Source organism: Doryrhamphus excisus, chromosome 1 (genome assembly GCF_030265055.1).
Source record: "Doryrhamphus excisus isolate RoL2022-K1 chromosome 1, RoL_Dexc_1.0, whole genome shotgun sequence".
In the NCBI taxonomy this organism is placed as follows: Eukaryota; Metazoa; Chordata; class Actinopteri; order Syngnathiformes; family Syngnathidae; genus Doryrhamphus; species Doryrhamphus excisus.
In genome coordinates, this window is record NC_080466.1 from 32745737 (window position 1) to 32769198 (window position 23462).

General features: G+C 43.9%; 2 protein-coding genes across 11 annotated transcripts in view; both read left to right on the forward strand.

Moving 5' to 3' along the window:
- Positions 1 to 234: 234 nt before the first annotated feature.
- On the forward strand, positions 235 to 21479 carry larp4b (La ribonucleoprotein 4B). 2 transcript variants are annotated; one of them, XM_058079629.1, is made up of 17 exons: positions 235 to 821; positions 2368 to 2501; positions 12215 to 12368; positions 13149 to 13322; positions 13413 to 13491; positions 13666 to 13802; positions 13874 to 13977; positions 14042 to 14152; positions 14382 to 14435; positions 14549 to 14755; positions 14834 to 14940; positions 15029 to 15292; positions 15451 to 15475; positions 15589 to 15765; positions 16272 to 16498; positions 17655 to 17766; positions 17858 to 21479. In XM_058079629.1, exons 2-17 carry the CDS (start codon positions 2421 to 2423, stop codon positions 18185 to 18187), a joined length of 2343 nt encoding a protein of 780 aa, XP_057935612.1. In that variant the 5' UTR covers positions 235 to 821; positions 2368 to 2420; the 3' UTR covers positions 18188 to 21479. The 2 variants fall into 2 exon arrangements, with proteins under 2 accessions (XP_057935612.1, XP_057935603.1); XM_058079620.1 differs by having other exon boundaries at positions 236 to 821; positions 17852 to 21479.
- Positions 21480 to 21920: 441 nt separating this feature from the next.
- The window catches only part of LOC131138112 (disco-interacting protein 2 homolog C), a 51258-nt gene continuing 49716 nt past the window's right edge, over positions 21921 to 23462 (forward strand). For 5 of the 9 annotated variants that reach the window (XM_058086793.1, XM_058087036.1, XM_058086946.1 and 2 more), the window contains exon 1: positions 21922 to 22240. In XM_058086793.1, the coding sequence (XP_057942776.1) occupies positions 22000 to 22240 (241 nt within the window). In that variant the 5' untranslated portion in view covers positions 21922 to 21999. Of the gene's footprint in view, positions 22241 to 23462 lie in introns of all 9 variants that reach the window. The other 4 variants (XM_058086871.1, XM_058087444.1, XM_058087278.1 and 1 more) reach the window with 2 other exon arrangements.

The window sequence follows — 23462 nt, forward strand, 5'->3', positions numbered from 1 at the left end:
AAATGACAATCTGAAATGCTGTACCTAAAAATTAATGCAAGAAATATCTACGTTCATATGTGCAGTTCACATTGAGTAAAGAGCTAACTTGACAAAATAATATGTCCCTTTTTATGTTATGTCACAAGGAATGTCAATGCAAAGTTTATGTCACCTTTGATGATATCAAAAGTTTGAGTCGAAACATACGTTGAGGCTGCGGGATGACTTGGGCCTTTAGGAGCGAGACATCATGCAGCGTAGACGATCTTTGTGTTGAACACGAAAGGGAAAGGAAACGGCGACTTCTCCATTCCTAAATCATCTCTCTCATTTTAAGGAGTAATGAATGTCTGCTCAGTCGGAAGCTGTGACACCTTCCTTTCTTGGATTTAGGATCTTTCAGTCGATAGTTCTCCTTCCGTAGAAACTGTCGCTGACCGTGGGGGATTTGCCTCCCGTCAAATTGTGGGCGCCAGATTTATCGAGCACGACTGCACTAAGTTGGTAGGCAAGCTAGCTAGCAACTAGCCGCGTAGCTAACCCTCGGCTAGCTTACCTGCTAACTAGCTCGCAGTGCTAGTCACAGAGGCAAAATTGTGGGCAAATATATGGGATTGTCGGCTGGTCTTTGCACTGTGACTGCTATTTAACACGTCTAAGGGTTTGAGGACTGTTTTTTGACAAACTTTTGTGCCGGTTATTTAAACCTAGCGTGCTCGATATAGCCTGCTAGCTAATAACCTGCGCATTTAGCCTGGAACGAAGTGAAGGCCTCAGTCCAACCCCGCCGTCAGCTGCCTCCACCGCCAGAGTCTTTGCCGAGCAGTGAGAGTTGACAGGTGAGTTTCTTTAACTTGTCTTCCTGCTGCAGAGCACATAGAAGCAAGGCGCACAGCTACAAATTTGCTAATACTTGTTGTGGAAAGTGCCTGTAAGTTAGCTTGCCTGCTAACTAAATATTAGCTTCAAAACGATGGGGGTTGGGAAATCCGCGAAATCACGCCGGTGGACGCCATCTTTCATTGGATGCCTACCAGTCTCGATCTGCTTTAACATCCAGTCTTATTGTGTCTCAGATACTGATACGTTAGTGTGTTTGTGCTTGCTATGTTGAGTGTCGTTTCCCTCCAGAGACATGCATCAGAGCGTCACCGGGTATGGCCCGCGTAATGTTGGCGTGCTGCTGCATTTCTCTGCTGCAACCAAACATCACCACACTGACCCCGTACCTGACGCTCACAGCTACCACCTGCAATGCTGATACAAGTAATCAATCAATCAAATAGACAAACAGACGCCCGTCAAGGTGTGTAGAACACCCCTCCTGGGGCCTGCTGGCCTCCTCCGGTGGCAACCCACCAGTTATAAATAAACACAGTGGCTGCTCTTTTGGACTGCTTGGGACTACAACAACATGGCGTTAATAAGCGAGACACCTGTTGTAATCCCATCTTGTTGTGCTGTCATGAGATAATATTGTGTATAAGTGGATGATAAGGAGTCCCAGTTAATGTTCAAACCTCCGCTTTACTTGTGTGTGTGTTGGACATGATCTGTTTTCTTCTGGCTAAAGTGCACCGTCATCAATATATAGACACCTTGAACTTTGATTTGTGTCTCAAAACACAAAATAAGTTCAGAGTGTTTGCAGGTTCAATTCAGTTCTGTTTGTGCCTCATGAATTTGTAAATACTTCTTATTGGCTGCTGCCAATAGTAGTCATTCATGTATAATTACTACATGTGTCACCGTGTTTAATGTGGTGTGATGTGGACCGTGAGGTCATCACAGTAGTTGTTTTGAAGGCTGACAACAATCGAGGCTCATTCATTTGCTCACACTATGTATGGCAAGGAGTATGTGGGTCAAAGGTCAACAGCTTTACAGAGGTGCCATTCTTTTTCCTGCTTTGTTTGCAAACACAGTCCGCAGGCCCCCTGATTGCTGTTGCAGGACTATCACATGCTTATAAGAGATCCAATTGGAAGTACAGCAACACACACATCACCCATCAAGCTTTGGACTCAGAGAGGAACATACATCTGCAAGTTATCGTATTACATTTCAAAAACATGCACTGCTGTGATTAGATGTGTTTTTCGGCCTTTTTTATACACATTTTATACAATAGAGACTTCAATCTGGAACATCACCCAGCCCGGGAATACAGTCAACCTTCCAGTTATTTGCGGGAAACAAATTTTCTATAAAGTATAAATCTGATCCAGAGTCAAACTATGGCCACCATAAGACCATTAACTGGACAGGCAATTCTTAACTGTCACACAAGTGTCAGTAGTATACTAGTTCACAGGTGTTCTCTTTTTCTACGTCATGATGCAGTGGTGTTATGATGGACCTTTTGTCCCGTGTGGTGTTCCATAGCTTCCTTGGTGACACAGAGACTTCTCCCTGAGGAGCCAAGAAGCAGACGGCTCATGACTTCTGACCAGGACGCAAAAGTTGTAGCTGAACCACAGGTGCAGCAAGTACAAGAGGCTAAAGAGAACTCTCATTTGGTAAGTTGAATTGCTTGGTGTTGGTTTCATTTCATGTAGTGGTAGATGTGTGTGTGTGTGTGCATGCAAATGTACTGATTTTAAAGCTAATGTACACATCATTATACGTCTAATTTGTAATCATATTGATTAACAGTTGTTACAATGTGGACCAAGTCTGTGGTTATTTGCGTATGAGTTATGTTAAGAAGCAGACTGTACGTGGTTGTAACTTCAAGCTACACAAAAAGTCCTATGATATTTTGTTTGTGCGCGAGGACAAAAAGGTAACGTCAAATATTTAAAAACAGAAACTATAATGCCAAATTTTCTGTGGCGGTCCAATCTATCAGTGGTGGGTTGAAACAAATAAACAAATGCATGGGGGAAACATTGCGCTCGCATTGCTTTCACCAATTGGTGGTGAGCGGTGAGTTTTTCTTTTGTTTGTGTGTGCTATTCACTTTCATTCATTCATAATTGTGTTCAGTTACCATCACCACTGAACCTACCATAGAATTGACTGCAATTGTCAAGAGTAATTGTTGTAAGTTGCAGGCTTGATTGATGCTAGTCATGTGATGCTTTTAAATAGAGGCGCGTGGGTGTGCATGTATGTGCGTTTAGCATGGTGGAACAGATAATGCTACACCAGGCACCTGCCTGGTAATTACCTTGTCATCCTTTTAAAATGGAGTTTGTTTCCCTTTTATGTGTATGAGAAAGGTTACATAAAAGCGTCACAACACATTTTCATGCCACCTGATGTGTCGTTGCAATTGATGACATTCGGCCTGTCACAATAACAAATTTTGCTGGTCGATAATTGTGCTACTACTTACCGACTTACACTACCGCTCAAAAGTTTGGGATCACTTGGAAATGTTTTTGGCCAGTCTGAGATATGTTTTTTTCTTGGCAATCCAGCCATGAAGTCTGAAGTCCTGAAGTGGCCGCTTCACTGTTGATACTGACACTGGTGTTTGACGGCTACTATTTAGCACAGCTGCCAGGTGACGACCTGTGAGGCGTCTTTGTCTTAAACTACACACTCTCACATATTTGTCTTCTTGCACAGTTGTGCATCGGGGCCTCCCACTCCTTTTTCTGTCCTTGTTAGACACAGTTTGTGCTGCTCTCTGAAGGGAGTAGTTAAAAGCATGGTAAGAGATTTTTTAGATGGGTTTTCTAATAATCTATTAGCCTCATAAAATGATGAACTCGGAGTAGCAGCCATACCAGGAGATTGATGCAGAGGACTGACAGTTGTTGATAGTAGGCCTCTATGCAAAAGTGTAGATCCTTCTTTGAAAATCATCTGATTCATTTTAATTGTTTGTGAAATGGAAAAAAATGTTTGTGAAATGCATGAAAAGGTGTTTTTCTCAAAGTCAACTTTATTGTCAAATATGCTATACATGCTCGACATACAGCATACATGAAATTTCAGTCCTCTTGGACCCCCGGTGCAGAAAGTAATAAATAATAAATTTACAACAGCTAAATTAAATAATTAACAGTGTGAGCAGTATAAACAGACAGTATAAACAAATGAGGTATGAACAGTGGTGCAAATTAGCATGGCGAAGTGAGATTAAAATGAACAGTCATGAGGTATATGTAATAATAGTGCTAATGAGGGAGGCTAAAGTGAGGTGTGCAGTTCTGAGATAAGTGTGTGCATGGGCAGAGTCAGGGACCCAGAGACAATGGTGTGGGGCCAGTGGGGGGAATTGGTGGCAAAGCAGGGAGGGAGTTAAGCATCCTGACTCCCTGGCGGAGGAAACTGTCTTTGAGCCTGCTGGTTTTGGCCCGGAGACTCTGTAGTCTCCTCCCCGATGGCAACAGGCTGAAGAGACTGTGGGAAGGGTGGGTGGGATTCACCTGCAATCCTGGTGGCTTTGCGGGTGAGGCGGGTGTGGTAGATGTCCAGTAGGGGGGGAGAGACACCAATGATTTTCTCAGCTGCTTTCACAGTACGCGGTAGGAGTTGGTGCAGGCACTGTACCACACGGTGATGCAGCTGGTCAGGATGCTCTCGATGCCTGGGGTCAGAGCTCTTGCTCTTCTCAGTTTCCGCAGGAAGTAGAGTCGCTGTTGTGCTTTCTTAGTGGAGAGTGCTGGGCGTGCTCTCTCCTGAAGTCCACTACAATCTCCTTCGTCTTCTCCACATTCAGGTGGAGATTGTTGTCCTTACACCACATAGCCAGGCGGCTCACCTCACTGCTGTAGATTGTGTCATCGTTGTTGTTGATGAGACCCACCACAGTTGTGTCGTCTGCGTACTTGATGAAGAGGTTTGAGCTGGATGAGGGTGTGCAGTCGTGGGTCAGCAGAATGAAGAGGAGGGGGCTCAACACACATCCTTGGGGGGGGCCCTGTGTTCAGCGTGATGGTGCTGGAGGTGTTGCTGCCGACCCGGACTTCCTGTGGTCTCCCCGTCAGAAAGTCCAACAGCCAGTTGCACAGGGAGGTTTTGAGTCCCAGCTGGACTAGTTTGAGGATGAGCTGCTGGGGGGATGATCGCTTTGAATGCTGAGCTGAAGTCAATGAACAGCATTCTGACATGTGGGTCTTTGGTCTCCAGGTGAGTGAGGGCTGAGCTGAGGGCAGTGGAGATAGCATCTTCGGTCGAGCGGTCGGACCGATATGTAAACTGGTAGGGGCCCAGTGCAGGGGGGAGGGTAGATTTGATGTGGTGCATGACTAGCCGCTCAAAGCACTTTATAATGATGGGAGTGAGTGCCACCGGGCGGTAGTCATTGTAACAGGAGGGGGACTGCTTCTTCGGGTCCGGGGTGATGGTGGTGGCTTTGAGGCACGTTGGGACAACAGCTTGGCTCAGTGAGGTGTTGAAGATGACATCAGCACCATATGGTTTTTTTGCTGGTCAGTAATTGTGCTACTAATTATCGACCGATATTCAATAATTTTGACCTTTTTTCGACTTAATTTCTTTTTTCATTCAAAGATCATTGTGTCATGTCACAGTAGTAGTGTATGTAAAGACACATGTAAAATAGATTGCAGTAGATTAGTTTCATGTTTAAGTGCCGTACCAGAAGTAGTGACTTTCTGAATTAGACACTCATCACATGTTCCAACAGAAGTGTAATGCAGTAATCATGTTTTGTTCTGACAAATCTTAAGTTGATTGGCTGGCCACCAGTCCAGGGTGCAACCCCGCCTCTCGCCCGAAGACAGCTGGGATAGGCTCCAGCCCCCCCGTGACCCTCGTGAGGATAAGCGGTAGAAAATGAATGAATGAATGAAATCTCAAGTTTGATCAAATGTAGAATTACCAGAGCTACTTGCTGGGACATTAACACAGCGGCAGCTGTTGAACTCCGATGGGGAGAAAAAAAGCACCTGCTGAGTAATGAGTGATCGTGGGAATGCTGAGGTAGGCCGGGTTGCAAGGTTTATTGTGTACTTAATGAGCAGTTCTTTACCATTCACAGTACAGATGACATAGTTCACAGTTTTGAAACACATGCTTTAACTTCCTAGATTTGAAAGGAAACAATTTTACTGAACCGTATTAAACCTGCAAATTCTATCTTAGTCGTTTAAGAACAACTATTTTCTGGAAGGGAAGGATCTACTAAATATTGATGTCATTTTTCTTTTGAGGTGCCCAAATTTAGGCACCTGCCTATTGCACACTTTCTTCAAATCCTATAAACTTCATTTCACTTCCCATCTATCACTGTGTTCTTCTGATATTATATATTTAACTGAAATGGCTATTCCCAACAACTAGTGATTTAGAAAGGAAAATGCCTATAAATAAAGTATAAATTCTGAATAAAAATAATAATTTAAATTATTTAAAATAATAAATGGGGTGCCCAAACTTTTTCATACCACTGTATCTTTGCACCTACACTACTGCTGAAAAGTTTGGGATCACTTGCAAATGTCTTTGTTTTTCAAAGAAAAACACATTTTCATGCATTTCACAAACAATTTTTCCCATTTTACAAACAATTAAAATGAATCTGATGATTTTCAAAGAAGGATCTACACTTTTGCATAGAGGCCTACTATCAACAACTGTCAGTCCTCTGCATCAATCTCCTGGTATGGCTGCTAATCCAAGTTCATCATTTTATAAGGCTGATAGATGATTAGAAAACCCATCTTAAAATCTCTTACCATACTGTTACAGGGCTCGACAATAACGCTGTACCGATGGCCCGGGGCAAGTTAAAACAAAATTCGGGCAAGTAAATCCAATCATTAATATTCCCGTCGGGCAAGTACACTTTAGCATGCCGTACTGCCAAGAGTTTTTTTTTAAAGCGGTTCTTGTTGGGTGTTGGTAAAACACGGACTGCGTAATTCCGGTGGTAATTTGCAAACCAATCCTTGCAAATCTTGAAATGGACCAATCAGAATCGTTTATTTAGACCGCGGTCCGTAATCCACAATCCGCGTTTTACCCACACCCGTTCTTGTTCGCGATCAACCAATCAGCGATCGTTTTACTAGGAAAACATCTATCATGGCGTCCCTGCCAACATCGTCTAATTCTTCAACAACTTCTGAAGGAAAACAGCAAAAAGTGATGAAACAGTGCCTCCTAAACAAGTATTTTATTAGCGGCAGCAAATCAAATGATGGCAAAGGTGAGTGAATCACATTGCTGTGACAATTTGAAGTGGTCACAATGAAACACCACCCATTAGATCCAATACCAAGTGCTGATTTTGCACAAGCTACAAAACCTAGCGGTTTCATTTCTCTGTGTATTTTTCTCACCTTTGCTTCACAAATTATTGTTTGACCATTGAGCATTTTTTTCTGGATTAAAAACACTTTACTAGTACACAAATGTGTCAAATGTTTCATTGTGGTGCACAACTTATAAATATCACTGCTTACTACGACTACCATGTGTAAGGTAGCATGGCTTGCCATGTTAACATACATCTCCACAAATTTTCAGACATTCCTCCAAATACAATGCATCAGTACTATTATCTGATGAATTAGCAGCATATATTGATATATGATATCATTATGGCAGTCTTTTCATTTTACATGAGGCAAGTTCGGGCAAGTAGTTCTCACCTTAAGGATTCCCCATGGGCAAGTCATTTTTGTTTTTAACGTAGAGCCCTGTGTTAACTACTCCCTTCCGAGATCAGTACAAACTGGGTCTAACAAGGACAGAAAAACGATGCACAACTGTGCAAGAAGACAAATATCTGAGAGTGTGTAGTTTAAGACAAAGACACCTCACAGGTCGTCACCTGGCAGCTGCACTAAATAGTAGCCATCAAACACCAGTGTCAGTATCAACAGTGAGACTTCAGACTTCATGGCCGGATTGCCAAGAAAAAGCCATATCTCAGACTGGCCAAAAGCATTTCCAAGTGATCCCAAACTTTTGAGCGGTAGTGTGCATCTTTCTATTTTTCTACAGCCAGTCTGTGCGTTGAAAAATCAACCCTGGAGGGATGGCTTTTGAAAAAGGGCTGGGATTGAATGAGTTAAATGTCTTTTCCAGCCAAAAAATGGCTTGCTCCGAGAGTGGCAGAAAATTGTATGGGAGTCACAGAACAAAAGCGCAGAGGCGGTGAAGGTAAACGACATGATGCTCCAGCATGGTTAGAATGACATGTATGGACTCACCTTGGCTTTTGTAGCGTGGATGGATCAAAGCTGGTTAAAGATTTTGTAGTGTGTGAGAAGTGTCTCCTCATTCAGCGCCACACTTGTGGGGGGGGGGGATGTGTCTGTAAGTGAAATGTTGATTTCTTGCTTCAAATGCCAAATATTGTAATGAGTAAAAATATTGTAAGAGTAATGCGTGACTTAACGTGTTAAGATTTATTTAATAAAAGAACAATGCGTAGACCCGTTCATCCCATCCCATGACTTTTGTTGGAATCTCTGGAAAAAAAAAAAAAAAAAGTACTTGACCTCTTTGGGTGTGCAGGACAACCCTTGAATATCATGCTGCATTGCTACAGTGTTGCTGTACACGCTGGCTGACTGCTCCACCTGACTGCTGTTGTTACATGCTCTGGTTTGGACTGGAAAGGGGCTGCATCCAGCCATGTTTGGCACCAGCGCAGTGGAGGAGGAATGTGTTTAGCTTCCAAGTCACCCCCTCGTTATGCTACCAATTAATTTCCAATTGAGACTTTGGAAACTAAAATGATTTCAAGTGTTTGGAGGGGTAAATGCCATACACACACAAGACTTACCGTCATGCTTTTGACTTCTGGCCATTTTCTTCTGATGGGAGAGAAGTGAGCAAATGGCTTGAAGGCAGAAGTGAAACAAATCCAAAATAACAGCATTTTCCATTGCTGTTTACACAGGATAAAAATGGGAAAGAGGATTGGAAGCACAAAGGAGAGGGCAAAATTTCCCTGATGGATCTGAGTAGCCTAATTTGTCCGGTTCATGCTCAAATTAAAACATAATAAATTCTGTGTCCAGGTTGCAGGGGGTTCCAACATTCATCACTATTAGAGCTGTCAGCCGTTTGTGTTTTATTTATTACTGGCAACATTGAAATTGTACACTTAATTTATTTACCAAACAGATCTCCACTCAGTGTGGCCATTGTCTTAATGCTATTTTGTGGTCATCTGTCATCATATAAAGGTATAAAGTCTCAATTAAACAGTTAGAATAAAAAATGACTAAGAGCTGAAGCAAATATTCTTTGGGAACTCTCAACCCCTATGAAAGTATTGTTTTGTTTCCTTTTTCCAAAACCCTTATACTCAACAAGTAAACGCTGTGGTTTTTGTTAGTTAAATCAGTGTTTTACTGGCTGTTTGTTAGATTTTGCTTCACATGCACCTTTTCCAAAACACTTCTAATGCAGCATTTTACAACTTCATCTTTGTTTGCCTGCTTCATTCACACCAGTTAGACTCCCTCAAAAACTTTCTTCTGTGTACAGTCAGATTGCATATCGTGTGTATATATAGCCCTAAAAATAACAACCACTTTCACTATGCACAATGTACATTTAGGAAGTAAAATGCTTGATTATCTAAATACTGAAACCAATTGGCCCTTCATTACTTAGTGAAATGTGTTTTTTTTGGGGGGGGGGTGGGGGGGTTATTTATGTTCAAACAAGCGGTGTGGCTTAGTTGGTAGAGTGAAAAGGTAAATGTGTCAAAGTGCTTCGAGCGCCTTGGAGGTGGAAAAGCGCTATTCAAGTGAAGTACCATTCACCTCATGTTTTTTCCCCAATTAATTGACAAACCTTTCGGTATAATCCTCGATTACTAAAATATTCGATAGCTGCAGCCCTAGACAACAAGAGAGTAAAGTTTTCCAGTGAGACTTGGAAGAAGTTGGTATGTACCCCATGAACATGATTACACACACACACACAAACACATCACACTGACACAATTTAGTAAGACATATAAAACATTTCTCTCATCATTAACGTTCGTGTTGTGCACGCAGACACGGCTGCTCCAATTCCTTCTGTGTGTGTGTGTGTGTGTGTGTGTGCGTGTGTGTGGGTGCGTGCGTGCGTGCGCGCTTGGAGAGAGCGCACACACACAACACAACACGCATTTAACCTCAGCCCATTGGCTGAATGAAAGTCCTCCAAACACCATGGGACTGAATTGCCAAAGTTGATGATCGGTGTTGGTAACAACTGTACATATTAGCCTCCAACTACATCAACAGCTCCCTAATTCCAACAGTAGGCACTTTTAAAGATGAAGCATTCAACAGCATTCCTGCTTTTCACACCCACAAACTAAACTATATTGTAGTGTCGCTCAGAGCACTTCCTGGTTCCCAGCGTGCTTTGCAGCACCGTCGATGTAAATTGTTCATCAGTTTGTCGTTAAAGTTGCATAGTTGTTCATTCTTGGTCTGCTCAGCTAGTGAGAGTTAGAGCTAGAGTGCTTTTATTTGTCTATATGGTATAAAAAGCAAGCTTATTCTTTTACTTGGCGTTCATGTTTCCTATTTCAAAACAGGTGGCAATATTTCAACTAAGCCTAACTGTTAGAGGCTAATTAAAAGTTGAAAACGTACCCTTGTTATGATGTGGCGGTGGGGTGCCGCGGCGGATGCCTGTCTGTAAATCATGTGGCGGAAAAATATATCGGCGAACACACGCGTGTATCGGCCAATACCGATTCAAGTAAAGAACGCAAATATCGGCCCGATATATCGGCCGGCCGATGTATCGGTCGATCCTTAAACGTGATATCCACTTGTGGATTTTCTGGGGGACGACAACAAGTGCCAAACTAACAGCATTGCTTGCTTGTTTTAAAAACCAAAATGTGACTGTGGTAAAGTAGTATTTGCTGCTGCATTCCCATTGTTTTTTGTAAATGACTTTATCGCCGTTTATTGCTATACGCTGTCATGTTTTTTTTCCGGAAACTGGCCAATATTGATTGGTGGCCGATCGATCAACCCGAACAATAAGTCGTCTATGCCAAGCTCTTCTCAAACTGCTGCCTCCGTAAGGGACCAGGCAAACATTTGAGCAATGATAAAGGTCATGCTGTCCACGAGGCATGCACTGATGTTGCTATCTGTTTCCATGGCAGCCAGCTGGGACAGTTTTAAAATAAGTCTTCTTAATGGCAGTGAGACAGTCAATTTGCTTCTGAGGTGTCACATCCACTCATCCGCTTGGAGTGGGGCAGGAAGACCATTGAGATGTGATGGGAAAACCATTTAGAAACATGTGGCGATGACCGTTTGAGTCATGAGTTGTCTGCTGTCTGCTTGCAGAGATCCTTGTCTCTGTAGGGGGATGTGACTCACGGATGGATGCATGTAGCCCTCAAATCACTCCCCAAAGAGTGCCGGGCTTGCTATGCCTGTGAACTTGAATGAAATGCTGCTTCTGACCACATTCTGAAACATTGCAATATTCCTAGAGCAGCAAAACATCCCTAGACCATCACACACTATGATGTTCTTTTTCTGAGATGGGGCCTTACTTGTACTCCAAATGTAATGGGCCACACATCTTCCTAAAAGTTCAACTTTTGTATCATCAGAACAGAGTATTTTCCCAAAGGTCTTGGGGATCATCAAGATGTTTTCTTACAAAATGGAGACAAGCCAATGTTCTTTTTGTTCAGCAGTGGTTTTAGCCTTGGAAGTCTCATATTTTTTCCATTTGGAATCATCGGCCGTTGTAAAATGTTCCTTACATTAAAGGATTTAAACCACAATGTGCTGAATATATACTCTTGGAGCCACAGTCGTGCACGCACACAGCTACTTGGCATTCTAAATTAAGCTAACCCCTGCTAGCTTCTGTTCACTCTCTGTATGACGATAAACAGCCAACATTCACTGGCGTTTGCCATTTCAACCCGTTTAGGTCGGGAGGTCCGCCGAGTAAATACTTCCTACACAAACATTCTTTCTCACGATGACAGCATTTGATTCATGTTATGTATCCACCGCGGCATGTAGCCATCAACTCGGCTTTATAATTTATACCGGTATTAGTCATTTTCTTACCATCTTATCTCATCATCATTCTTATCATGAAAAAATTGCCCAACCCTAGTCTGAAATCTGACTTAACACGTCAGATTCAAGTGAAGCTCACAGTGTAGACATAGAAGCAGTCTTTCTTTCCTCCCTTATCGTCATACAAAATATGCATAGATTGTACAAATGTGAAACAGGTTAGTGGACTTTTTCACGTATGTTATTTCTGTCACATCCCTGAGTCACATATTGTGCTCTCTCCGCAGGAATCCGCCAAGGTTTCGGACCTCAACCCCAATGCGAAAGCATGGGCCAACCACATGTTTAGCCTGGACCCCAGCGGCAGTGCTGACAACTCCACTGCGGCCTTGCAGCCATGGAAGGAAGGGTGTGAGAGTTCAGCCAACCCCGGCCCACAAGGTTAGCCTGCCATTTGTTTTGATCACGATATTATTTACTCTAGTCAGTTTCAGAAAGTCTCAAAGTTTCTTTCTCTGATTTACTTGTTTATTGGTCAGTAATATTATTAAGGCACACAGTGTATAAGCTTATGCATAGTTTATATATAGATATTTATATATAGATTTATATAGATGTGGTGGTGAAACGCGATGTATCGCTTAGTCTGGGTTGGACCTCCTGTGTCCTGGCCTGGTTCATCTCCTACATGGCTGCAGCATGAAATATTTTAATACAGGCAGCAATAGACTAAAATAATAATTTTTCCATGTTGAGCACTCACCGTGACAAATTCCTCTTTATTTTAGGCAAAAGCAACACCAGCACATGGAGTTGTTGATTACATATTGAGGGCCGCATGGTTGGCATGATGCCACACAGTCAGGAGGTCATGAAGACTTGGATTTGAGCGTGCTTGGGCATATCTGTGTGGAGTTTGCATGTTCTGCCTGTGTGTGCGTGGGTTTTCTCCGGGTACTCCGGTTTCCTCCCCCATTCCAAAAACATGTTCGGTTAATTGGCGACTCCAAATTCTCCATAGGTATTAGTGTGGGTGGGAATGGTTGTCTGTCTATATGTGCCCTGTGATTGGCTGGCACCAGTCCAGGGTGTACCCCGCCTCTTGACCGAAGACAGCTGGGATAGGCTCCAGCACCCCGGGACCCTCGTGAGGATAAGTGGTAGAAAATGAAAGATTGGGTTTATTTGAGTGTGCATTTGAGTCCCTTGTTGGTGTTCCAGGCTATGAAGCCAATGAAGATGAGGCTTTCAAGGAGCCCCTACTAAATGACCCTGATGACCCTCCACCGACACAAGTGATGTTGGCCCAGCCTCCCCCATCGGCGCCCATCACCCTGGAGCATTCTGAGGCGCCCTACCCAGAATTTCCGGAGTCGGGGCAGCCTGCACCAACAGGTCAGCTTGTGATGCAAAAGTAACAAAAATGTTTTAATTTTAGATTGCTGTGAGATTTCCATGTCAAACGTGACCTTGTGTGGTTAATAGTCAGTGATCCCCAGCCAGAGAATCCTCAGGAGGGATTGAGGGAACACTTAAAGAAGACATTGGAATTCTGTCTTTCCAGGTGAGTGAGTGTGACATATTTTCCTCCCAATTAGAAATGCATCTTTTCAGTTTTCTGGACTTGAAAGCAAATCAAGGATTTCATTGTCAAAGTGCATGCAGAATTTTGTCTCGGTGGCTATTTTTCTGCCACAATCAGTGTCTGACCAAACCTCACGGCCTCGTCTTCCTTCAGGGAGAATCTAGCCAGTGACATTTACCTCATCTCCCAAATGGACAGTGACCAGTATGTGCCAATCGTGACGGTGGCCAACCTGGATCACATCAAAAAACTCAGCACTGACGTGGAGCTGATTGTGGATATTCTTCGCTGTGAGTATAGCCTTGTGAAAACGGACATCATGTGACTTGTTAATGTTGATGTCCTCCTCCTTTGCATCCAGCTCTTCCATTGGTCCAGGTGGATGAGAAAGGGGAGAAGGTGCGACCCAATCAGAACCGCTGCATAGTGATTCTCAGAGAGGTTCCCGAGAGCACGCCCATTGAGGTGAGTGCAGATCTTCTGAATTAGTGTGTCAATTGATGCATTGACTTTCTGTTGTTTTGTGCAGGAGGTGGAAGCTCTTTTTAAGGGAGACAGCCTCCCCAAGTTCATCAACTGTGAATTTGCCTACAACGACAACTGGTTCATCACCTTCGAGTCAGAAGCAGATGCACAACAGGTAAAATGGATGAACACACAAAACACTACACAGTGTCAAAAGGGAATAACCAGAATGTGTCTACTGTCTAGCAATGCCTACTGTTTTGGCATGTTTTCATGTAGACATTTACCTTGAGAAATGAATTAGAATAAAAACTACCCATACTAGTATACCTCATGACATAGCTGTGTGTAAGTCTGTTGCTACCTTTTGAATTCCAAATGACCAAATCCTTATCTTGATCAAGGCATATCAGTATCTCCGTGAGGAGGTGAAGACCTTTCAAGGGAAGCCTATCAAGGTGAGTTATTTTGAGGTATATCACATTACTGCTACTCTGCTATGTTGTTATGGACATTGTGTGCAGAGAGGTTGGTTGTAGTTTGTGATGATGTCCTGGTTCCTGTCATGCAGGCAAGGATAAAAGCGAAGGCAATCGCTATCAACACTTTCATGCCAAAGAATGGTTACCGACCAGTGGAGGTGAACCCATACGCTCAGCAACGCTACACGTCCTACTACATCCCACCCGTCTACAGCCCCCAGCAGCAGTTCCCTCTGTACAGCCTCATCACGCCACAAGCCTGGTCGACCACACCCAGTTTCATCGACCCCACACTGGTCAGAAGTCCAGACCACATTGTGAAGGCATTTAAAATCATGATTGTCATCTGTTATGTTAATCTACTCTTTTATCAGGTTGCACCGTTTCACAACAGCCAGTTTATCAATGGATTTACACCATCAGCCGGCTTTAAGCCACCAACTACCCCCATCGCTGTCAGACACCACTCACCCAGGACCAGGTTGGTGCTCAACACTCTCTCAACAAGAAGACAGCTTCTGCATCAGCGTAACATATCTAAACATGTTGACAAACAATGTTTCCTGCAGAAATCACAGTAAACCTCATCTGAGGCCAGCCGTCCCCACAGCGGACCGTACCGGGCTCCTGGACAGCCCAAGCCTCTTTCCCAGCTTCCCCAACGATAGGCTGAACGGTGTCCGCAGCAGCCCGCCTACACGCTTCCCTGCCAGCCAGCCCAGAACCAGGTTACCTTCCACCACCACCTTTCCCCGCAGGGAGACTGTGGGCACGGGCCGGGTGTCCGAGTTCAACACCATAGACTACTCCTCACTGGGAATGGGCAGAGGAAGGTAGGATGTTAGAGCTTATTTAAAAAATGTACACTACACTCAATATTGTAGTTTGTTACAATGTAGATTTTATTTTTCTAAATGATCTTCATTACTGGCAACTTGAGTTTGTAAATGTAAGTGTTCCTTTTCTAAAAGAAACAATTTTCTGCTTGTAGGAAAAAGAGGGATGAAAAGTTTACAGTAAGTACTTGTTGACTTCTTGGAACTATGTCTGCTCCATTATGATTACTGAAGCCGTCGTGTTGATGATGAACATTCAACAATGCCAAAGTGACTTTTTGCGTGTCTGATAGCGACTGACGCCTCAATCGCCGCCGCCGCCGCCTCCACCCAAACCTCCATCGCCGAGCTTCGAGTTGGGTCTGTCCAGCTTTCCGCCTTTGCCTGGAGCAGCCGGTCAGCTGAAGACAGAGGACATTTTTGACCACCGACTGGCCAGCAGTGTTGTCATCCCACCTGCCAAGGACCGAGTAGGACTGACCGTTAATTATGCAAATTATTTATAATTAGAGATGCTCCATATTGGCTTTTTATACGTACGCTATACAGCCTTCATTCGTTTATTGGGGTTAATTGGTTTCAGCCTCGACCACAGTAGGTGAATTTCCGTGAAGTAGGATTCAATATTAATAAATAGAATATTTAACGCTAACACGTATTAAAGGAAGATTGCAAACTCACAACGCTTTCCAGTCATTGCAAATAGCATATTACAATCTGAAGGCAAGACATGGAAAGAATGCAGACATACTGAGCCAGTAACCTTGTTGCCGTATGGAGCACAATGTCATCACGTGTATGCCGATATCATTATAGCAGAAATCCAATATCCAAAATCCAATATGATACCAATAGAAACCAATATCTTAAAAAAAATTTAATCCAATATCAACCAATAATATCGGTCTGACCCTATTATGCGACATCCTTCTGTATAATCATAACATAAAGTGAATGTACTGTATCTGTCTTACAGAATGTGAGCATTGACTCCAGTCCTGGAGGAACCCCCTCTCTACTTGGGCCCAAAGAACCTCTTCCGCCCCCATCGTCCTCTTCCTCCTCGACTTGCCCGGCCACTTCTTGTTCCTCTTCTCTCATGCCCACAAGCTACGTACCCTCACAGACCACGCCCACCCCCACTCCAGCCTCGACCTGGACCCCAGCGGCTTGCCCTCCACCGCCTCCCTCCATCCCAGCAGCGTAAGAACCACGTTATGTTTGCTTCTCTGATATTGTTGTTGCAGTGCTCATATACAGTGGTGTCAAAGTGTTTCACTTAAATGTTTCAGATCATTCGTCAGTGACAACACAGCCGTGCACAAATGCAGTTTTTGAATTAAACTTTATTATTAAAGACGTATTTATTATAAGTTTTTTTTAATCCGACCGTTCACTCCCAGAGACCTATTTATACGTCGTTTTAAGAAGATCATGCTTAGTGTACTTTAAGCTGACAAAACGGCTACAAGGTGTCAGCAGTGCATTTTTAAAAGAGCGAGTCTGCCATAGAAATATATGCTCTGCAGCCACCAAGAAGTGAAGAGTGCCGTGTAGCTCACAGGAGCTTACACAATGAAGGGAAATTTTAACATCCATGTAAACGCGTGCATACACACACAGTTGAAAACGTGGAGAAACATTTGTTTATTTTATGGAAAACATTTTTTTTATTATGGCATCATTGTTTCGACATGTTGGCGAGACATATATGGTTACATTTGTGTCAAAGTGAAAGTTAGGCCTGAAATGTATCTTTTCACTCAAAGCCTGACTTTTTGTTGTTGTTGGTGTGTGTGTGTGTGTGTGTGTGTGTGTGTGTGTGTGTGTGTGTGTGTGTGTGTGTGTGTGTGTGTACACACACATACAGCAAACATCAATGCTGGTTATAAAGGGTCACAATGGAGAGGACAAAGTATTATATTTTATTACTTACTTACTAATTTATATGATATTACTGAATTGAAACAGTCAAACATATTAGTAGTGATAGCCGTAATGAAAATATGAATGATGATAGAAAACAGAATTATTGCGACACGCAATTGAAATAACTACAATCTCATTGCTGATTCCATTTTTACTGTGATAATAGCATGCCAGTCGCATAATGATATCATGTACAGAGAAGTACTTATCAGACATTCTTTGTAAAAATGTGTGCTCAGCACCCCCCCGTGTAGTCAGCATGACTTTTGATGACATTTTCATATGGTTTGGTGGTAAGATTGATAGTCAAATCATAGTCCTGAATCAAATAGTCGCCTATTCTTAAGACCCCAATACTATATTATACAATGTTGACAGTCACATGATGTCATCATTCCTCCACACACTTTCCATGTGTGTTTTATTCCAGAGAAGTGAGGATGACTGAGTTGAAGATAAAGGAGGTTCAGCTGTCCGTGGAGCGTGTTCCCGGTACTCTGTCCACCGCCAGCAAGTCTGTGCAAGTCAACGGTGCTGCTACGGTCAGTTCAGAGACTCCCCCCGTTTGCATCGGTCAGTGTAATCTGTTGATTGGGTGTCAAGTGATGACTCTGTGTTTGGTGTCAGGAGCAGAGGAAGCCTTCTTACGCCGAGATCTGCCAACGAGCAAAGGAGACGGCCACATTGACGCAGCCCCCGAATCCCAAGGAAGCGAAGCCAGCAGGCGCTGCCCCCGCAGGCGAGGAGAGGAAGTGCCCTGACACCTCTGCCCCAGTAGGGGAGGCCAAGGCTAGAGAGACATACCCCCCACCTTGCTCTAAACCTGGCTCAGCGGCAGTCGCCCCAGGGAGACCCCCACGGGAGACCCGGAGGTCAGCTGGGCGCTGGGCCTCCCCACCCCCACACCCAGGGAAAACCCCCAGCAAAGATTTCCATCATACCCCCCCAAAGTCCCCACTGTAGGGTGAATCCCCAACACTCTAAAGCGCCACACAAGCATTTCTGGATCAGGGCTTTCAGACAAAAAGCACTTTACTGTGCATGTAAAGCACCATCTCATTCTTTTTATTCTATTTATTTACTTTTTCTTTAGTTTTTCTTTTTAAACATGACTTTTAGTTCTGCTTGGCCTCTTAAGTATTGCATAATTGACTCCAACAGCTCTGTGTGATGGCTAGGCTCTCATAGCAGCAGTGGGGGGCTGCTAGAAGCGCTGGTGGATGCTGGGAAGGGAAAACAGACTCCACTTTGCTTGGGAGCAATGGTGCTTGTCTTGTTGGTGTGATGACGATATGCGGTTATGTCCATATGGAAGATGGAAAAACTAAATGGCATCGTTGTGAGACTCCTGGTCACTCTTTGTTGAGATTTTGTAAGCTCGGAGTGGTGCGCTTCTCTCTGCTGTTTTTTTCTGTTAGCATGGTTAACACTGTTCATGACATGAGCTCAGTTGGAACACAAAAATACTTCAAGTGTCACCCCTAACATTTTAGTGTGGAATGAAGGTAACCAGCAGAGACCATTTGAGGTGACAAAGTATGTGAAGAAGAACGGACAGACGGGTGACGATCTACCACTTGTGGACAGGGCTAGATGTGTGTCACAAAGGTCAATTTTCCACTTGGGAAGAGAATGAGTGGCAGGAGCAGTCAAGACGAAGTGAGGGTCATGTGATGTTTGTTTGTTTTGTGAGCCAATATGCACCTTTCTTTTCTTTTCTTTTTTCCCCACCGTTGCTGACCAGATTTAGTCATTCCTTTTGGTTGTGTGGTGTAGAGGCTGTGCTTAGGGTTTTTTTTTGTTTTTTTTTTTACGAGGGAGAGCAAATTGAAGAATGCCATTAAATGCTGAGTTGGTGTTTTCGGAAAGTAGCACTGCAGTTGCGAGAAGGAAAGAGCGCCCCCTAAAGGTCGCAATGACGTGACGATGAGCAGAAACCCTAACCAACAAACTGAGTGGATTCACATTGTGCATGCAAGGAGGTTTGCGGGCGGAGCTTGTGAGGTGGGCGGGCAGGATGGAAGCCGAGTACTCTGGAGTGTAGCAGCCTCTTTGGCACACATCACACGTTTCTAGCATTAGCTTCTAGCTATTGCTAATGTACATAAGAAAAACATCCAGCCACTTTCCCTCCCTTATGTTGTAGGTCATCCTCTCCCACCCCACTCAAAGAAAAACCACTGTAATGATGAAACACCAGGCAGGACGCCACTCGTCCCGCCAAAGTCTTCCAATCGTGTGAAGCATTGTGGGTAATTCTGCTGACAGAAGACGAGGGAGACGCTTTGATTAGGATTGTTTTTCTTCTTTGAAGGACTGACATGCACTTGGATGGCTCGATTCTTTGTTTTTTGGCTTATTTATGAAGCAGTGCAGTTTATTCCGCGTTTTCTTTTTAGCCAGACGGAAAGGTCTTCACAAACATAAACACATGTAAAAGAGTTCCATCCAGTGTTTGAGAAACTTGAATTTTATTTAAACTTGAAAAATGACTTTGCCTTAACTTTTATACACAACGAGCATAGAGTTTATTCCCCCACCCTCGACATGCAAAGAAAGATGATTTAGCGACGTCACCAGTCTTACGGAACCAGAGTACAAAAAAATACTAATCTATTAGCGTTTTTCTTTACTTTGTCCCTTTTTGTATAAAGTAGAAGAAAAAAAAAAGAATAGTTTGGATGGTTCTTTTGGTTTAGGGGCGAAAGTGAAACCTTGTAAATGCAAAAGGAGTCAAAACTGTATTAAATATATGCACTTTGAGGTGTGTGCTTTGCTTGTACAGTTGTAAATACTCAGAAAAATATAAGAGGTACCTTCAAATGACAATTATAAAAAAAAAATCTATTGATCTTGTTGAGCTATTAATGTCACTATGGAGCTGGATGTAGAATTTAAAAAAAAAAAAAAAAGACTTCATGTTGTATTTTTCTTTCTTTTCTAATTTGAGTTTGTGTGTGGACTATGATGAACCCTCTGTATGTTTTAGTTGAATTGTTTCATTCCATCTGTTGTCCATGTAATGTCCACTCTGCCCGCCATTGTCCTGGTCAACACGTCGGCTTCTTTGTTTACATGAGGACAACACGTCTTTATCGCTTCTCTGTCCACGTGAGAGACCTTTCATTTGGCCACTGACGCTCTCATATGACTAGCGGCCAAAAGCATCCCCAACTGCTTCATTTGTTCTTGGAGTGTGAGAGAAGACAAGTAGGAATATGCTTAGCTTGGCATGAAGACAAGAAACTTGATGTCCAGTAGAAGCTAAGCTTTTGTCTCTTTATCAACTTACCAGCTTCAGCTGCTTCGCAGGAGGTCAAAGGTCAAAAGACAAACCCTTTCCAGCCTTGATGCTCAGCTAAGCTAATGTCTTCATAGCGCGTGCATGTTCAAATGTGTTTAGGCCCTAAAAAGTCTCATCTGTGACATGTTTTGGTGGTCTTGGGTCATGTGACCCCTAAAGCACATTTGAAGCACAGACAAACGCGTTTATGGAATCTATTTTCTCTCTCGCCTCCCCGTGTGTCCATTTCACCTCATTGTCCGTTTGCTCTCAGTGGACAGGAAGTGGACTCGTGGACTCCCGGTGTAGGTTTCAAAAGCGTTTGATCACAAGCGGGCGCTCCAGTTGTTGTCCAGCAGATGTCACGTGTACATAGCCTTTGCTTCACCTGCAGTGGCGAGAACTGTTGATTGACGCATTGTCACCTGACCTGGATGGGACTGGAACTTTTGTGCCTGAACTGTGAATGTGTACATGCGGGGACTAACGGAAGCACCCTGCCACAAAGATGGCCGCCACCGTCTCTTCTGGCCAACGAGGATGCCCCCTCGTGACCACGGTCATTACTCATATCGCCCCCTATTGGCCCGTCTGGACAGTGCCATTGTCCCCTCACGCGAACTTTTGTAAAGCAAAAACCCGAGGATGCACAAGGACTTACTGGAACAAGACTCGGTTCTATCTACTCACTGTGGTTTAACCCATTAGCGCTAACATACACGCAACGCTAACAGCTGTGGACAATCGTCGACTCTGCGTCAGGGCTGCCTAACGCCAATGTGGAACTCTTTGGCTTTTTTGTTACCATTGACGTTTTTCTTCCATTGGAGACTGGAGTCAAGCGTACGTGTCATCTATAGATAATTTAAGTTACTCTTGTGTCATGATGTTCAGCTGTCTCATTTGGAGGAAAAAACATGTAGCTTACTGAAAAAATAAACATTTAGGCACTGTTGAGGAGACAAGTGTGTTCTTCGACCGCTGTGTGGTTATTTTGGTTTTAGCCTTATTTGCATTGAAATATAGTTGACCGAAGTTATGATTACCTTAATCACTACCCTCCACCGCGAGGGGGCGTCATGGTCCATCTTTGGCTACAAAGGTGGCTTTACCTCAGACATCCACCAGGGGGAACCAGAGACTAAACATCTATTTAAACTTGTAAACACATCACGAACATGACGAAAACGGCAAGATTTTTTCCAGACACTATAAGCACTAACAAATCAGTTTTTGTAATGTTTGATCTGAAACAAAGTACATGCAATATGTTGTACAGTACTTGATATGTACACTTGTGCCATTTAGACTAGCCAAGCAGATACTAGTTGTATATGATAAAATGACGTAGGGCGTTTAAGGTTAGCGGCCGGAAAGCGCATGGTCATCTATATCTGCACGTTGGTCACAGCGTGGCCGCAGTGGGGTGTTTTTGTAAGCGGCCCTCTTATTTTGTTAGGCGCATCACCGGAAGAAGCTGCATTACGTCGGTATGAACTTGACGGTTTCAGAAGGCCACCGAGCAGCGCTGCTGCAGCACTTGAGCTGCGAGGTTCCGACACTTTTTTGTGGATCTTTTCGTGAGGATTTGACGGGGACAAAAGACGACCAAAGAGGCTCCGCAAACACATTTAAAGCGCCCGACGACGGCGGAATGGCGGACAGGGACCCGGTGCCGATACCCGTCGAGGTTCGGGCCAAACTGGCCGAGCTGGAGTTGGAGTTATCCGAAGGTGAGTGGCCGAATTCGCCCGCCGAGCTCGGTGGTTCGTCTGTCTGCTCAGCCGGCTGCCAGTCGGTGGTTGCTCAGAGGTGAAGGGTCAAGTTGAAGTTGTTGGTGGTGCTTGGGTGGAGAAGACCTTCTAGTGAAACGGAGCAACATTTGGACTACATTGGCCGTTTTGAATAACACGAACTTTTCAGCATACAGAAGTTTTTGTGCACTTCTTGCTAACGTCGGACACCAACATGTGGTGCCAAGTATGGTTGACTTTGATTGTGTACTCCAGTGTGCCCAGATGGTTTGGATGGTGCCAGTATGTCAGCATGGGACAACACCAGCCTCTCCGTCTTATCAAGTTAGGAAATGTCAGTTTTTGTGTTATTTAAAAAACATTTGGGTTTGAGCTGACCTCATTAGTGGAAGCTTTTGACCTAAATAGCATCACACAGGTTAAGGATGCCCTGTGGGATGTGTTGTGGTCCTCTAGTATTACTTATTCATGATGGCACTTCTACACACAGTCTCACTTATTCGTGTTAAATCACGACTGTTTCATGCTGGGAAGTCTCTCTAAGGTTTCTAGTTACTTTCTATTCAGATTTAAACGTATTTTGTATGATTTTTTGGTACACGGGCCCAATGGTACCTGAATTTCTTCTAGAAGCAAACAAGCAGCAAAAGTGCATGAAAGGAATGTTCCAATCTCCAAGGTGAATGAAATAACGTCCCTCCTGGAAAGTCCTCTCCCGCTGCTTCCTCGTGAAGACCTCCATCATGTTGCGGCGTCTCTCGCATTATCCCGGCAGGCGGCGTCCGTATTGATTTTCCCATCAAGCACTTCTTCCTCCAGCGGCTACGTCACATGGCTGTCGGCGTGCGGCGGAGCGTCGTGTCATATTTCAGCTGCAGCCGTCTCCTTCCTCACCAAAACATCAGCTGATTCCTGAAGCTGAGAGGAAACGTGGCGGTGGGAATGGGAATGGGGGGGGATGACACACATTCCAGCATCTTCCTTCTTTATTTCTGCGGCCATATAAACAAGCCGTGGAAATGAGGTCACGTGACCCACTGCATTATTTACTTACTGAGCTTCCAGCATCCCGCAGACTGACCTATTTTCTTCATTTCTACGCATCATCTGTCCCGAAGTGGGGGCGGGGCTTAATGGTCAGGTGGCCAGTCAGCTTCATTGTGATCTTTTTTATCTTCCTGACCTCATCAACACTACTTCA